This window comes from Erinaceus europaeus, chromosome 3, assembly GCF_950295315.1.
Source record: "Erinaceus europaeus chromosome 3, mEriEur2.1, whole genome shotgun sequence".
Lineage (NCBI taxonomy): Eukaryota > Metazoa > Chordata > Mammalia > Eulipotyphla > Erinaceidae > Erinaceus > Erinaceus europaeus.
The window spans coordinates 170,678,581-170,695,714 of NC_080164.1; the positions used below are offsets into that span (position 1 = coordinate 170,678,581).

The following is a 17,134-nucleotide window of genomic DNA, read 5'->3' on the forward strand; positions in this document are numbered from 1 at the left end:
CCTCGACTTTGTTCAGAAGTTGCGTGAATTGACTAATGAAGACATCTATCTCTTATTCCTCCTTCACACCCCTTAATTTAGTATGGAATGAGACATTTGTCTGGGTTCTCCTAGGACTCTTGTCTCACTTTACAAATGAGCAAACTGAGCCTTGGAGAGGCTGCACAATTCACTCTCTGATGTCTCACTTGTAAATGACAGTTGAATTCTTAACCCAGAATTCTCTTAAGTCCACGGCATATAAATATCCCATCGCCAGTGTCAGCTAGTACTCTGCCTACATTGACATTATAACTCATCAAATCTAGTTGATGTATTCTCTTGTGTATTTTAGATGCCCTGCCGAACCAGAAATTCGTGAAATTGCAGATCTAATTTCCACACTCATATGTTGGGAAGATCTTGAAGTATTCTGCATCTTGCAACAGATGACATTTAATACTTCAGTTTCATTGTCTTGGCATTTTGTTTCTATTACCCTGCTATCTCTGATATAGTCTACTTGCCTGGGTTTCTGTTTGATCCTCAGTCACCAGAATAAAAGGTTTGGAAGAGCAGATGTCTGATCCCTTCTGACTCTTGTGTGGCTTCGTATGGCCTTCTGGGAATGAAGTCAAGGAGGAATGCTGATCACAGTCTTTGAACTATCTTTCTGTGTCAGATTTCAGGAATGCCTGTTTAATCTAGTGTACTTTTTCCCTGCACTGTTATTCTTTTTGTGTCCTTCTTTGCCACAGTGATGGATTCAGAACGACTTCCGGAACCAAGCTGCAGCAGCATATAATATTTCCTGATTACCTGCTCTGGGGAATCTTTTGGCAGTAATTTTTTTCCCCCTTGTTCTTAAACCATTTGGAATGAAACAATCTAAAAAATCACTTGTTTTCAGCTAAGGCAGTTCCTCTCACTAGCTGTTTTCTTTTTAAGAGATATTTCTTCTTCACAATTATTAATGCATGTTACATTTCAGTACTGCTGTTAGCTGAGGCTTGACAGCAATAGTTCTTTGATCGTATCATCATAGTTTTTAGCAGAGATGATCTATCTGTCAGATCTCATTTTGCATCTTCACAAGCTGTATTTTTTTTGAATATTAACGTTTAGTTGTAATTGTACTAATATATTAGCATCTCATATATGCCAATTCAGCCTTAGATCTAGTAGAAATCATATCTTCCTATATTTTATCCTTGGAATTCTTGCTACTAGTGAGAATTTCTCTCCTGATAGTATATAGAGCATATTTTACTTCATCCATATAGTCCTGTTTATTTATTTATTATTAGAGAGAGATAGAGAGAAATTGATGAGGGGAGGAAGAGACAGAACTAGAAAGAGACAGAGAGATACCTACGGCTCTGCTTCACCGCTCATGAAGCTTTCCCCCTGCAGGTGAGGACCAGGGGCTTGAACCTGGGTCTTTATACACTGTACTGTGTGTGTGCACTTAGCCAGGTGTGCCACCCTCTGGCCCCTTACATAAGTTCTTTTTTTTTTTTGCCTGTTTGACTTATATGAAAATTTGTGCTAATGGTGTGGAACAGTAACATATAAAACTTAGCCAAATTATTCCAGCTCCTGTGAATGTCCACTAAGACCTTGTAATTTTTCCCGCTGTTGGATTAAACATCTGATTGACATCCAGTAATTGATGTAATTCCAGACAAAGGGCTTCTGTTAGAATGGCACTCATTCCATACCTCTTTGTTATTTGGAATGAACATTCTGATACCATTAGGCTGTCGGAACAGTCATGATGCATTTTTGCATAGAAAAGTGCAGAAAGACATCGAAAACCTATGTCATAACTTTTCCAACAGCTCAATAATATTACCCTGAATTAGGTAAAATGGACAGGTTTAGGCTACCCATAGGCCCTTCCTATTTATTTATTTATTTATTTTGCCTCCAGGGTTATTGCTGGGCTCAGTACCTGCACCATGAATCCACTGCCCCTGGAGGCCATTTTTCCCCTTTTGTTGCCCTTGTGGTAATTATTATTATTGTTGATGTGGCTCGTTGTTAGATAGGACAGAGAGAAATGGAGAGAGGAGGGGAAGACAGAGAGAAATGGAGAGAGGAGGGGAAGACAGAGAGGGGCAGAGAAAGACAAACACCTGCAGACCTGTTTCACCGTCTGTGAAGCAACTCCCCTGCAGGTGGGGAGCCGAGGGTTCAAACCGGGATCCTTACGCCAGTCCTTGCGCTATGCGTCACATGCGCTTAAGCCGATGCACTACTGCCCGACCCCCAGGCCCTTACTAGTTCTTAGTTGATCTTGTTAGTACTTTGGACTTGGGACAATGCCAGCGAAGGGTATCCAAGTCCCTCAAAGTAAAGCTTTGTAACTCTTCATCATTGCAGTCCTTACAACCTAGTTGATTTTAAAAGATACATTTACAGGTTCTGGACAGAGACACACCTGGTTGAGTGTACAAGATACTGTGAGCAAAGCCCTGGGTTCAAACCCCAAGCCCTATCTGCAATGCAGGAACCTTCCTGAGTGTGAAGCTGCAGCTGTTTCTCTATCTTGCTCCCTCTCTGTCTCCCTCCCCCTACCTCTGGATTTTCCTTTGTCCTATCAGATTGTCGGGCTGAGCTTCATTGACGGGAGACAGAAGACCCGGGACTCATGGTTGAGCTGTAGGCAGTATCTCTTTATTCATGCAGGACACAGCGCAATCTATACCAAGCTAAGCTAAACTAACAACTAACTAAAACGAACAATGTTGTCTTTATATATATTTCCCAAGTAGGGTGTGAACAGGATGTGACGCAGAGGGGGTGGAGAGAAAAGTGACTGGCGAAAATCAGGGTGTGACAAGGAGAGGATCAGGGTGTGACAAGGAGAGGGGGTGGAGCAGGTGAGAATTCTACCACTAAACCACCAATGCCCTGGAGGGAAGGTGGTGCTTTATGTAAATGTAAACGTGATTTATGTAAATAGACGGCAGTGGTTATGTAAATAGAATGCAGTGTTAAGCAGGGGAGATTTAAACCAAATGAAACAGAATGGGTTTTTAAAAGCAAAATTAGAAGATACCAACATCAGATAAAATAAAAAGAGAAAAGGAAAAACATGGCTGTTAGGAGCAGGGGATTCGTAATGCAGATGCTGAGCCCAAGCAGTAATCCTAGTGGGGGAGGAAAATTGTGTGGAGTTATACCCCCTCTTTTCTTGCTTGAGAAAAATTGGGCATTTATGGCAATCCTGTGTAATACAAATTTTGTCACCGGTTTTTCAGTACCATGTATCCACACCATGTCTGTCACACACTGGACATTCTTGCAATATTATGTTTTTTTTTTTTTTTTCTGGCTTCCAGGGTTATTGCTCAGGCTTGGTGTCTGCACCAGGAATCCACTGCTCCTGGAGGCTATTTTTTCCCTTTTGTTGCTCTTGTTGTTTTATCATTGTTGTGGTTATTATTGTTGTTGGATAGGACACAGAGAAATGGAGAGAGGAGGGGAAGACAGAGGGGGAGAGAAATATAGACATCTGCAGACCTGCTTCACCGCCTGTGAAGCAACTACCTTGCAGGTGGCGAGCCGGGGGCTCGAACCGGGATCCTTGCACTGGCCCTTGCTCTTTGCACCGTGTGCGCTTAACCTGTTGCACTACTGCCTGACCCCTTTCTTTTTTTAAAAAACCTTTTTATTTAGTTATTATTGGATAGATAGAGACAGAGAGAAACTGAGAGAGCAATGGGAGATAGAGAGGAAGAGAGACTAAGAGACACCTGCAGTCCTGCTCCACCACTCATGAAGCTTTCACCTGCAAGTGGGGACTAGGGCACTTGAACGCAGATCCTTGCTCACTATAATATGTGCGCTTAACCAGGTGAGTCACCACCTGGCCCCTGTTATAAGCTTTTCAGTTATTACTGTGTTTGTTATAATGACTGTGATCAGTGACCTCCTGTGGTATTATTGTTGTTCACCAGCAAAAAACATTGACTTGCTGATGATTCAGATGTTTAGCATTCTTTCACAATTAACTATTTATTGAAGCATTATATTCTGAGACACAATGCTATTGTGTACTTTGTAGACCGTAAATGGAAATGTAACTTTTAAAAAAGTCACCCTTTTAAGGCATATTTATTTTAGTTCTTAAAATATTTTTATTTATTTATTACTGGAGCGAGACAGAAATTGAGAGGGGTTGGGGAGGTAGAGAGAGATAGAAAGACACTTGCAAACCTGCTTCGCCACTCTCGAAGTTTTCCCCCTGCAGGTGGGGAACCAGGGGCTTGAACCTGGGTCCTTTTATTACACTGTCGTGTGTGCTTAACCAAGTGCACCACCACCTGGCCACTATACATAGTTATTTTATAAGAAATAATATTGTTTTGTTATGGTGCCAGGAATTGAACCTGGACCCCCATACATGCAAGACTTGTACTAGTCTGTGTCTGAGCCACCTCCATGTTTGCAAAAGGAGCTTTCACATGCATTGAGAGACTTCACTTTGCTGCAGTATTCTCTTGACTGTGCTGCAGTGGAATCTTGGAACTTAAAACCCTAAGGCATTGTCTCTAATCTGTACCTTTTCTTATATATTTTATTTATTTATTTTTCTTTTTCCTTTTAAGAGCTCAGATAGGGCCTACATGTTTCTGTGACTCATACCTCCACTGTTTGGGGGCATTGCCAGCAATTCTTGATAGATCCTTCTTCAGAAAATGAATGAATAGGGCACAGCAGTTGAGTTACCGGTGTGCATAAGCATGTGAAAATAAGTAGGATCGAGCCAGGCACTGACAGACTTGGTCAAGAACTCAGTTTTAAGCCTCTGGTTCCCACCTGCAGTGGGAAAGCTTCACAAGCAGTGAATCAGTGAATCAGTGCTGTAGGTGTCTCTTTCTCTCTCCATCTCTACTCTTCTCATTCTTCTTGGCTTTCTCTCTGAGTCTAGCCAATAAATAAGAAATTAAAATAAATAGATAAATAAGTGGGATATTGTGTTATCCCCATCCTTAAAATAATGGCATTGGAAATAAAATGACAGGCTTATGATACAGTCCTAGGGACACTATGAAGTAAATTGACTGTTAATTGTATGGGAGAAGACTGTTCTTTCAGGGATCACTTATTTTTTTTCTTTCTACTCCCTCCCTCCCTCCTTCCCTCCTTCCCTTCCTTCCCTTCCTTCCTTCCTCCCTCCCTCCCTCCCTCCCTCCCTCCCTTCCTTCCTTCCTTCCTTCCTTCCTTCCTTCCTTCCTTCCTTCCTTCCTTCCTTCCTTCCTGCCATCTCCAGAGTTGTAACTGGGGCTTAGTGCCAGCACTAGGAATCCTTGCTCCCTGGGGCCATCCTCTTCCCATTTTATTCAATAGGACATAGAGAAGTTGAGTGATGAGGGGGAGACAGCAAGGGAGAAAGAGAGATAGACACCTGCAGATCAACTCCCCTGCAGGTGGGGAGTGGGGGCTTGAGTGTGGTACTTGCACGTAGTACTATGGGCTCTTAACCAGGTGTGCCACTGCCTGCCTCCCCAGATCATTTCTGTAGTTTGTTAGTTGTATGGGAGTATGAGACTTGGTTGCAACAAGAGGCAGTGTAACGGGATGCATTGGTCCTGCCGAGAGATGAACAGAGACACCAAAAATACACTCTTCTTTGATTGAATTGGATTCCTTCTGCAGCCTGCCGTTTTCAAAGAGGGGCTTATTTTAAAAGTTAAATGGTTTACAAACAGAACAGCAGAAAATTAACAACAGGAGCTAGCATTTTACTTCTGTATGGTTCCAGGAACCTAATATTTATTTGTTTGTGAAACCTGATCCTCACAGGTAGCATTCACAAAAGACAGGATTGTCATGGTTTTCATTTTGTGAATGGAGCAAGGAAGGGGAGACATTATGTCTGTTCTACCCGGTGGACCACTGCTCTAACTGCACCACTGGCTTGCTCTCACATAGTGGTGAGGACCCACCCGGTGGATTTCCACAGGCTCATCTTCTCAGGAAGTGCACCATGGGTAGGATGGACTGAGCTTCTCCCAAACTCACGTTAACCCTCATGAGTTTACAAGGAAGAGTATTAGATGCAGGTACCAATTGAAATGCTCCATGATGGTCAGAAGATCTCTATTAAAATGATCTTGGCTTTTGAACTTGGCTTCGGCACCTAGTGGCTAACTTGAAATATTTGCTAGTTGTTTAGAGAACTAGCTTGTAAATCATCTGCAAGGCTTCTGTCTTTCTTGCTAACAGGTCTCTCTGGTGAACCTTACGCTCAATATCAAGCCCCTTGGTATCTGTCTTGTTATCCTGAAAGCATTTTTTTTTTCTCCCCGTGAGACATGCAAATCAGCATCAACACTAGTTGACTGACATTTCACTGGCTTCTCCTGACAGATGTTACTTTTTGTTAAGTTATGAACTGAACTAATAAAGGGAATTTGGTGAGGAAGAAAAAACAATGGAACAGCTTAAAAGTAAACCCCTTATTTCATGATTCCAGATCTAAAAGTTTTCATTAAGTTGGAAGGAAAGAAAGCAGTTTATTCAGAGTAGAGATCACACACACAGGAACTTGAAGTAATTGGACTTGACGTGTGAGCATGAAAGGATATTAGCAAAACGGCGAGTGTGTTTTTCCCTTTTTCTAAAAAAAAAAACGTTATTATCTTTATTTATTTATTGAATAGAGACAGCCAGAAGTCAAGAGGAAGGGGAGATAGAGAGGGCGAGAGACAGAGAGACACTTGTAGGCCTGCTTCACCACTCGTGAAGCTTTCCTCCTACAGGTGGGAACCGGGGCCTTGAACTCAGGACCTTGTACATTGTAATGTGTGCGCTCAAGCTCAACCAGGTGCACCACAACCCGGCCTGTGTGTTTTCCTTGGTTATGGTGCTAAACTAACATTTACACAAAGAGAAGGGCTTTTTTTTTTTTTAGTAGGAATAAATAGCTTTATTAGAAAATTAAAACAAACATGATTTCCGTGATAGCTTATCCACATCCACACTGGTAGACCACCATGTTTTTTTTTAATATATTTGCTTATTTTCACTTTTGTTGCCCTTGTTTTTCTATTGTTGTAGTTATTGTTGTTGCTATTGATGTCGTTGTTGCTGGACAGGACAGAGAGAAATGGAGAGAGGAAGGGAAGACAGAGGGGGAGAGAAAAACAGACACCTGCAGACCCTCTTCACCACCTGTGAAGTGACTCCCCTGCAGGTGTAGATCTGGGGGCTCGAACCGGGATCCCTACGCCAGTCCTTGTGCTTTGCGCCATCTGGGCCCAACCTGCTACACTACTGCCTGACTCCCCACCATGTTTTTTTTTTTTAAAGTTTTTTTATTATCTTTATTTATTGGATAGACAACCAGAAATCAAGAGGGTGATAAGGAGAGAGAGACACCTGTAGCTCTGCTTCACCACTTACAAAGCTTTCCCCCTGCAGGTGGGCACCAGGGGGCTCAAACCTGGGTCCTTGTGCACTGTAATATGTGCACTCAACCGGGTACACCACCACCCAGCCCCGACCACTGTGTTTTCATAGTGCCGGAGGATGACATTGTCATTGTTGTCCTGGTAGATCATGGAGATGGGAGACAGCTTGGTGGGAAGACAGAGGGCTGGGGGGACCATGGCGTGCATCAGTGTCTGCATGAAGACATGACTGGAGCTGTTAAGAGAGATGGCCAGTGAGAAGGGACACTCCCCATGGCAGAAATTGGCATGAAGCCCCTGGGGGCGATGATCCACTCTTGTCAGTCCAGGTCCTGAAAGTTGATGAACAGCTGATGTCTGTGACACAGCTTCTTGCAGGTGGACTTAGGGACTGGGACTGGACTGGGTGACTTGGCGGGGGAAATGGACCCGGGTCACGGCATTCCACTCAGGACCGCTGAATCCTAACCACTAGACTTTTTTTTTTTTATTTAAGAAAGGATTAATCAACAACTTTTTTTTTTAGACTTAACATTTTTTACTTATTTGGGGCCAGGCAGTGGTGCATCTACAGAGTACAAGGACCCTGGTTCAAGCCCCTGATCCCCACCTGTAGGGGGAAAGCTTCAAGAATGGTGAAATAAGGCTGCAGGTCTCTCTTTTTTTTTTTTTTTCCCACTCTTTCCCCCTCCCTTCACAATTTCTGTCTCTATCTAATAATAAAGAAAATAAAATTTTAAAAATGTTTTATTTACTTTTCAGATAGAGACAAGGGGGATAGAGAGAAGGACAGAGACACCCATAGCATATTGCTTTACTGCTTGTGAAGGTCCACTCCCTTCCTCTCCTGAAGCTGAGGACCAGGGTCCTCACACACTGTAATGTGTGTGCTTAACCAGTTGTGCCACCACTTGGTCTCCTGAAAAGGGCTTATAAGTGGCTTTTCAGTTGAAGAGCTGAGATGTTGAGATTATTGGAGTCTTTTCCTTCTCTTTTATTTTATTTTATTTTATTTATTTATTTATTTTATTGGGGCACTACTGTTTGACAGTTGACAGTAAATGCAATAGTTTGTACATGTATAACATTTCTCAGTTTTCCACACAGCAGTACACCCCCTCCCCACTAGGCCCTCTGCCATCATGTTCCAGGACCTGAACTCTCTCCCTGACTCACCCCAGTCTTTTACTTTGGTGCAATACTGCCACTTCTCCTTCTCTTTGTTTAAAGCTCACCTCCCTTCCCCTTTTGTAAAACGGTGTGCTGGGGAATGAACCAAGGGCTTTGCACATGCATAATACTTCTGAACAACCTCCCCTTGCCCCCCGCCCCCTCCTTTTTTGCCTCCAGAGTTATTGCTGGGGCTCAGTGCCTGTACCACAAATCCACTGCTCCTGGAGGCCATTTTTCCCATTTTGTTGCCCTTGTTGTTATCCTTGTTGGTGTCGTTATTGTTGTTGTCAGTGCTGCTGTTGTTGGACAGGACAGAGAGAGATCGAGGGGAAGAGAAAGGGGGAGAGAAAGAGAGACACCTGCAGACTTGCTTCACCACGTGTGAAGCGACCCCCCTGCAGATGAGGAGGCAGGGGCTCAAACCGGGATCCTTATGCTGGCCCTTACACTTTGTGCACTTAACCCTCTGAACTACCACCTGACCCCCCCTCCCCTTTTGAAATCTATATTCTTAGAGAGAGGGAGAGACACCAATGTGCTGCTCCCCCTACCATCTCTGGAGCTCCCTTTACTGCTGTCCTTGGTGCTGCCACATGGTGACAAGGACTGAATCTAGATCTTGACATATGTCCTGTGGAACCCTTCTCCTCCCAAGTGCCCATCATTCTTTTAATTGAATGAAAAAGAGTTAAAGACCAAGGCCAGAGCACTGCTAAACTGTGATATAGTGGGCTGGCGATTGGACCTGGGACCTTTGATGCCTCAGGCATGAAAACCTTTCTGCACCCCCACTATACTATCTACCCTGTCTTGCTCTCCCATTTTTTTTTTTTTTATGTAGTGTCAAGACCTCATACCTACAAGACATGAACTCCCCTGGCTGGCTGAACCATCTCTTGGCCCTCCCCCGGACGACTATAATTCCCCTCCTTCCCTCTCTCTTAGTTCAAATAGCTCCTGCTAGTCTTTTCATCTGTGCTTTGGTCGTTACTTAATTCCAGTTAAATAGTACCAGGTGGTCATGGTTAAATGTGCTATTCAAGTCTGAAGATGTTTTGATGGGAAATAATTTGGGCACCCATTGAGTTTTGTTGTGAACATTCAGACTGAAAGCTAATCTCAGTGTCTCATTAGGAGTCTGTCGTCAGTGTTGGTTTTCAAAGCTCTTTCTTTTCTCTCCTGTATGCCTGCTAGCTAGGTGATGTGATGGTTGACATTGCAAGTAACATCATGTTGGCTGATGAGCGTGTCCTGTGGCTGGCACAGAGGGAAGCCAAAGCCTGCAGTCGGATTGTTCAGTGTCTTCAACGTATCGCCACCTACCGACTGGCAAATGGAGGTCATGTGTATTCAACAGTGAGTCTACCATTGTCTCTAAATCCCAAGGGAAATACAAGTTGAGCTTTTAGTTAAATTCAGTAAACTGAAACTTCTGATCATATGACACTCCCTCCTTTGTTTATTTATTCTTTGAATATAGACAGAGAGAAGGAGGAGATTGAGATGAGGAGAGGGAAAGATAGATACTTGCAGCACTGCTTCACAGCTCATCAAGTTTCCCTCTTGAAGGCGGGAGGACTGGAGGCTAGAACCGTGGTCCTCATACTTTGTAACATGTGCACTCTAGTGGGTTCACCACTGTCCAGCCTAAGGCATTTTTCTAAAGTATCCAAAGACCCCAAAAGGTCTCCTGTCTATGATAGAATGGATGTTTTCTTCTAATGCAGATGATTGTTTCCAGCTGTCAAGCTTTTTAGAAGCTAATTTTGCTTTTGATGAATATATGTTCTTAGTAATATGCTTCCCTATTTTGTGATTTGAATGGTGGTCACCATCTAGTCCTCTAAATATCCACATCAAATCAGGTCAGGTCACCATGGGATCAGTCGCCTTGCTCTCATCAGCACCACCCGTCCCAGCTAATGTTCTGTTCTAGGTCCCTGAAGGATGCTTTGAGAGAGTGCCAAGTTGCTTGCCCTAGCACTCTTTGGTAGCTTCTTGGCAATTACTTGTTGGGCTTTTTGTTCAAGTCTACCTTAGGGATGATGAGTTATTTATATATAATTATTCCTAAGCTGAATAGTAGTAAACTGTATTTTTGCTCAGTGCACCATCTGTGAGTTTCTTGGAATACTGCTTTTTGTTGTTGTTGTAAAAATATGGCAAAATATGTAAGTAGAGCCAGGCTAGTGGGGGAGGGTGCCTCTTCTCAGGTGAGTACTCTCTGGTTGGAGAGAACATGACTGGAGCCAGCCTGGGCTGCTACTCACTCAGCTCAGCGATGTGAGAGAGATGACTCAAAAACAGAGCTGGTTGTGTGAGGTGATTCAGTTCTTTATTGATCAGAGAGCCAAGGCTTTTAAGATTCAGACCCGGAAGTGGCAAGTCAGAAATGGAAATGGCTTGACATGGTTTGGAAAGTGGCAGAGAAAGGCAAAAGGGGACTGGGAAAGGTAACAAACATCCTTAGCAACTGTTGCCAGGGTTTTAACTGGTAGGATAAATAATAATACCCTGCAGGCAGGGAGGGTATTGAGGGTAGAAAGATGATAGATCAAAGGAAGGGAATGGGTGGGGATCTTTCAGGCAAACAATGATTATGTAGATAATAAGGGAGCAGGCCATAGTATCAGGAATGCAGGGTGCTTTGTGAGGCAGGGAGTCTGATAAGAAAGACAAATCTTGTGGAGTCCTGTCCCTCCTCACTGACCTCTTAGTAGAGAGAGAGAGAGACTGACAGGATGGACCTGGCCCTCAGATCAAGCCCTGCCAAGCTCAACCATATCCTCACAATTTATCTACAAGTAGTACCTTATGCCCTTAGCTGTCAAGATTCTGATCGGGCCCATGCCTTTTATCTTTGTCTTATTTCAGTTAATTTAGTACTCTGTACTATGATTTTGTACTGTTCAAGATTATTGTCTGCTCATTAATCAATGGGACCTGTTTTGTATTTTATTTTATTTGTGATTAGTAGTGGGTTAGAAGATTGTGAGATTACAGAGCATTGTTCTACACCCATCCACCACCAAAGTTCTGTGTATCCACTCTCCCAAAGATAACCACCTTAGCTTTCACAAAGTCTTTTTTTTTTTTAAGTATTTTATTTATTTTATTTTTGAGACAGATGCAGAGAGAGAAAGACACAGAGAGAAACACCAGAGCATGGCACAGCTCTGGCTTATGGTGGTGCGGGGGATTGAACCTGGGACTGCAGAGTCTCAGGCATTAGAGTCTCTTTGTATAACCATTATGATATACACCTACACTCATAAAGTCTTTTTTATTCTCTTTTCATTTTTTTTTTTTCTTGCTTCACCACTTGTGAATGGATCCCTCTACAAGTAGTGAGCCAGGGGCTTGAACTGGAATCCTTGCGCCAGTCCTTGCACATAGCACCTTTTTTTTGCAGGGGAAAGTGATTTGCTTGACCTAATACATAGTAAGGACTCCTTCCCTTTCTGAAGAAACTCGTCGGAGTGAATGTGTATAAAGTTTAGACTGAAACTGAATGCCAGGAATCTCTTTGTCCTGTCAAAATGAAAAAAAAAATAATAATGTGGCATCAAGTGCTGAACAAGACAACTTTTTTACTCCCTTTTCATTTTACTTGGAGGTCAGTGGTTTACAGTACAACAGTCTATACATGGGTTCCATTTCCCATCTCTGCATCAGGGCTGTCTGCAAAATATTCTCACTCCCAATCTAGGACCCTGACCTCTCTTCCAAGCCCCCAGAGTTCCTTCTGCTCCTCTGAAGTTCCTTGCTTTGGTGCAAAACAAGCCAATTTTTAAAAATATTTATTTATTCCCTTTTGTTGCCCTTGTTTTATTGTTGTCATCTTTGTTGGATAGGACAGAGAGAAATGGACAGAAGAGGGGAAGACTGCAAGAGAGAGAGAGAGAGAGAGAGAGAAAGATAGACACCTGCAGACCTGCTTCATCAATTGTGAAGTGACTCCCCTGCAGGTGGGGAGTGGGGGGCTTGAACCGGCATCCTTACCCTGGTCCTTGTGCTTTGCGCCACCTGCGTTTAACCTGCTGCGCTACTGCCCGACTTCCAACAAGCCAACTTTTAAACATATTTGCCAAATCATGGTACTCCTCCTATATTGTGATCATTAAGGCAGGGAAGGTCCACTGATTTCCCTGATTTTTTTTTATACAGTATTTCCATTTTAATATATAATTTCCTGCATAGTGTTCTTTAAAAGTATTTGTAACTTCTGATTAAAACCCAATCCTCCATACTTTTAAGTTCTCTTAATCAGTTTCCATTTCTATTTTGGATCATTTGTTTGTCTTTGGCATTTTTCCCCCTTGTAAGAAGTTCTCAGTGTCTTGTTTCTAAGAAGTGAAACTTATGAACAGGGCTGTGTATCTGCAAAGTTCTTTGAAGTACTTCCCTCGCACCCCTGTTATAAATCTCACCTAACTCTTGTGTGTTTGACTTTTGAAGTACTCACCCAATATTGCTCTGGAAGCTTACGTCATCAAGGCTGCTGGTTTCACTGGGATGACCTGCACCGTCTTCCAGAAAGTGGCCGCCTCAGACCGCACGGGCCTTTCGGATTTTGGCAGGCGGGATCCAGATGGGAGCCTCGACAAACAGCTGAGCTTCAAGTGCAATGTTTCCAACACGTTTTCAAGTCTGGCACTAAAGGTCTGTCATAGTCTACAGTCATTTAAGCCCCCCTCCAGTTAGAACAGTGCAAATGTTTTGCGTTGCGAAATAGTCTTACTGAAAGCTCCTGAGAGGGGCTGGAGGGATAACTCATCAGTTAAGCCACGCGCCTCATAGTGCATGTGGCCCAGGTTTGAGCCCTGACACCACATGAGAGTACCATGGCATCCAGGGAAGCTCTCTTACTGAGAAGTCTGTATCTCTCTAAATGAATGAAAAAATGGTGACATCACATTTGTATAAGGCCCTGGCTTCGAAAACAATAATAATAGTAATTGGAGGGAAGGGGTTATTTGTACTGCTTTTGCTACTGGTTTGCTTTTTTGTTTTTTTAAATACATATTTATATTCTTTTGTTGCCCTTGTTGTTTTGTTGTGGTGGTGGTTATTGTTATTGATGTTGTTGTTGGATAGGATAGAGAGAAATGGAGAGAGGAGGGGAAGACAGAGAGGGGGAGAGAAAGACAGACACCTGCAGACCTGCTTCTCCACCTGTGAAGCGACTCCCCTGCAGGTGGGGAGCTGGGGGCTTTAACCAGGATCCTAAGCCATTCCTTGCGCTTTGCACCATGTGCGCTTAACCCAGTGAGCTACCGCCCGACTCCCTCATTTAGTTTTTTAATACTTTTGTATTCCATAAACAACATAAGGGTGAATTTTCTTGTATATATTTCCTTGTCTGCTCTTATTTTTTGTGTAAAGGCAACAATTAAAAGTAGGATATATATTATTTTCTTGCCACCAGGGTTATTGTTGGGGCTCATTGCCTCTATATCAACTCCCCTTCCTTTTCCCCTCCCCTTCCCTCTCTCCTACCCTCCTCTCCCCTCCACTTCCATCCCTTTCCCTTTCCCCTTCCCCTTCCCTTTCCCCTTCCCCTTCCCGTTCCTTTCCCCTTCCCCTTCCCGTTGCCTTTCCTCTTCCACTTCCCCTTCCCCTTTCCCTTTCTCTTTCCCTTCCCCTTCCCGCTCCCTTTCCCCTTCCCCTTCCCCTTCCCGTTCCTTTCCCCTTCCCCTTTCCCCTTCCCATCCCCTTCCCCTTCCCGTTCCCTTCCCCTTCCCCTTTCCCCTTCCCCTTCCCATCCCCTTCCCATCCCCTTCCCCTTTCCCCTTCCCCTTTCCCCTTCCCCTTTCCCCTTCCCCTTTCCCCTTCCCCTTCCCCTTTCCCCTTTCCCCTTCCCCTTCCCCTTTCCCCTTCCCCTTTCCCCTTCCCCTTTCCCCTTCCCCTTCCCCTTCCCCTTCCCCTTCCCCTTCCCCTTCCCCTTTCCCTTTCCCTTTCCCTTTTGCTTTCACTGTTTGGGAAGCTTCTCCCCTGTAGGTGGGAACTGGTGCCTTGAACCCAGGTCTTTGCTCATGGTGATATGTACACTCAACAGGGTGTGCCTCTACCTTTTCCTCTGTTTATATGAATTATCTCCCTCTCTCTCATTCTCTCTCTCTTTCTGTGTGTCTCAGTGTTTCTCAGTCTTTCATATATAATACACAAAACAAAATTTTAAAGACATAAATAAAAAGGAAGGGTCACATTATGGCTTCCATGGATAAGACTAAAGATGTGTTTGGTGACTGAAGGACCAGTGTCTATCCCTGGCATCACATAGGCCCAGGCAGTCCTCTAGAATTTCTCTCTCTCTCTCTCTCTCTCTCGCTCTCTCTCTCTCGTAAATAGGTCTCTCCTCGCACCCCCTTTTCTTTCTCTTCCTCGCATTTGAAGACATTCTCATGCAGCCAAGGAAGTGCCTAAAGCACTTGGCTTGTCTGGGTGATACCTTGGGTTCAATTCCTGGTGCCACAGATGCCAGAACATTGTTTTGTTGTTTCTCAGATTCATAAAAGTTAAATAAATAGGGAGTCGGGCTGTAGCGCAGTGGGTTAAGTGCAAGTGGTGCAAAGCACAAGGCATAAAGATCCCGGTTCGAAACCCGGCTCCCCACCTGCAAGGGGAGTCGCTTCCCAGGCGGTGAAGCAGGTCTGCAGGTGTCTGTCTTTCTCTCCCCCCTCTGTCTTCCCCTCCTCTCTCCATTTCTCCTGTCCTATCCAACAACGACAACAACAACAACAACAACTACAACAATAAAACAACAAGGGCAACAAAAGGGAATAAATAAATAAATAAATAATTTTTTTAAAAAGTTAAATAAATAGGGCTGGGGAAATCTCTCACTGGGTTGGGTGCACCTCAGATTTGAATCCTGGAACCATGCGGAATTTTACACAGAGAGAAAGAGCAGGGCACTGCTCAGATCTAGTTTATGGTGATTCTGGGGATTGAACTTGGGACCTTAGGGCTTCAGGCATGAGTCTTTTGCATAACATCTATATGTTGTTTTCTTTTAAAAAATATTTTTATTGCTGTAGTTAATATTTTTGTTATTGTGGCACTGTTTCATCACTCCTGCAAGTTTTCCCCCTGAAAGTGAGGACTGGGGGCTTGAACTTGGGTTCTTACACATGGTAACATGGATATTCTTCCAGGTGCATCATCATCCAGCCCCAGAAAGTTCATTTTTTCTTATTATTTTATTTTTTATTATTGGATGAAGACAAAGAGAAGTTGAGAGGGTAGGGAATAGGGAGTGATAGGGAGAGACAGACATCTGTAGCCCTGCTTCACCACTTGGAAAGGTCCCCCCTGCAGGTAGGGACCAGGGACTTGATCCTGGGTCCTTGTGCACTGTAATGTGTGCACTTAACCGGGTACACCACCACCTGGCCTCCAGAAAGTTAGTTCTTAATAATTATTTTTTTCTTCTTGTGGTCACCCCCTTGTTAGATTATGAATGTTTGAGAGTAGGTATCATACTTGTTTCACTGTGTATTTTCTTGGACATTGCAGAATGCTAAAGCACAGACTATAAAACATCCAATAAATGTTAACAGCCAGCCATAACTTTTGTTTGGTTCTTAAACGTAAAAGAGAAAGTCAGCTAAAAATAATTTTAAAGGGAAATTTAATCCCTGTTACTCTTCAGCAGCAAGATAATCAAAAAGTGATATGCAGTTAGAGACTGTATTGCATCTCTCCTGTCTGTTTAAAACTGAGTGACTAGAAAGAAGATAGAGCTTTTGATAAGTATCATTTTAAATCAGGTAGTCCTTTGATTCATTCTGACTTTAGTGTTAGAATTTTATAGACTTAAACAGAATTGGTATTTCAGAGAATTTTAATGATATTGTGACAGTCAGATTGTTGCATAAAGAAAAAAAAATGTTAGTAACTAAAGTATCTCTCAGGAGGCTTATCAATTTCTTTTCAGTTGAATGTTATTATAAATAGACAAAACATATGAATGTAGCAAGTATGAGTTCTTTGGTAATGATACTTTAACATGTGTTCATATATTCACTATTATTAATATATTTTTAATAAGTTTTTTAATATTTATTTCCTTTTGTTGCCCTTGTTTTATTGTTGTAGTTGTTATTGTTGTTGTTATTGCTGTCTTCATTGTTGGATAGGACAGAGAGAAATGGAGAGAGACAACAGAGAGGGGGAGAGAAAGATAGACACCTGGGGACCTGCTTCACTGCTTGTGAAGCGAATCCCCTGCAGGTGGGGAGCCAGAGTCTTGAACCAGGATTCTTATGCCGTTCCTTGCGCTTCGCGCCACGTGCACTTAACCCGCTGCACTACCGACCGACTCCCCTATTTTTAATATATTATATGTATTTATTTGATAGAGGAAGAAATTGAGAAGGGAGGGGGGAGAGAGAAAGGCTCACCAGGCTGAGTGTGCATGCCACAAGGCACAAGGACCCAGGCTCAAGCTCCCCAGATCCCACCTGCAAGGGAGAAGCTTCACAAGCAGTCAGGCTTGTGCTCAGGTGTCTCTCTGTCTCTCTTCCTCTCTACTCTTCCCCTCTCCTCTCAAATTC

The 17,134-nt window shown here is 43.3% G+C and overlaps 1 protein-coding gene across 3 annotated transcripts in view; it reads left to right on the plus strand.

Annotated features, from left to right (window-relative positions):
* ADGRA3 (adhesion G protein-coupled receptor A3) overlaps positions 1-17,134 on the plus strand; it is a 144,993-nt gene that overhangs the window by 100,378 nt on the left and 27,481 nt on the right. For all 3 annotated transcript variants that reach the window (XM_060188272.1, XM_060188274.1, XM_007523879.3), the window contains 2 exons: positions 9,771-9,932; positions 13,035-13,238. In XM_060188272.1, the coding sequence (XP_060044255.1) occupies positions 9,771-9,932; positions 13,035-13,238 (366 nt within the window). The remainder of the gene's footprint in view (positions 1-9,770; positions 9,933-13,034; positions 13,239-17,134) is intronic.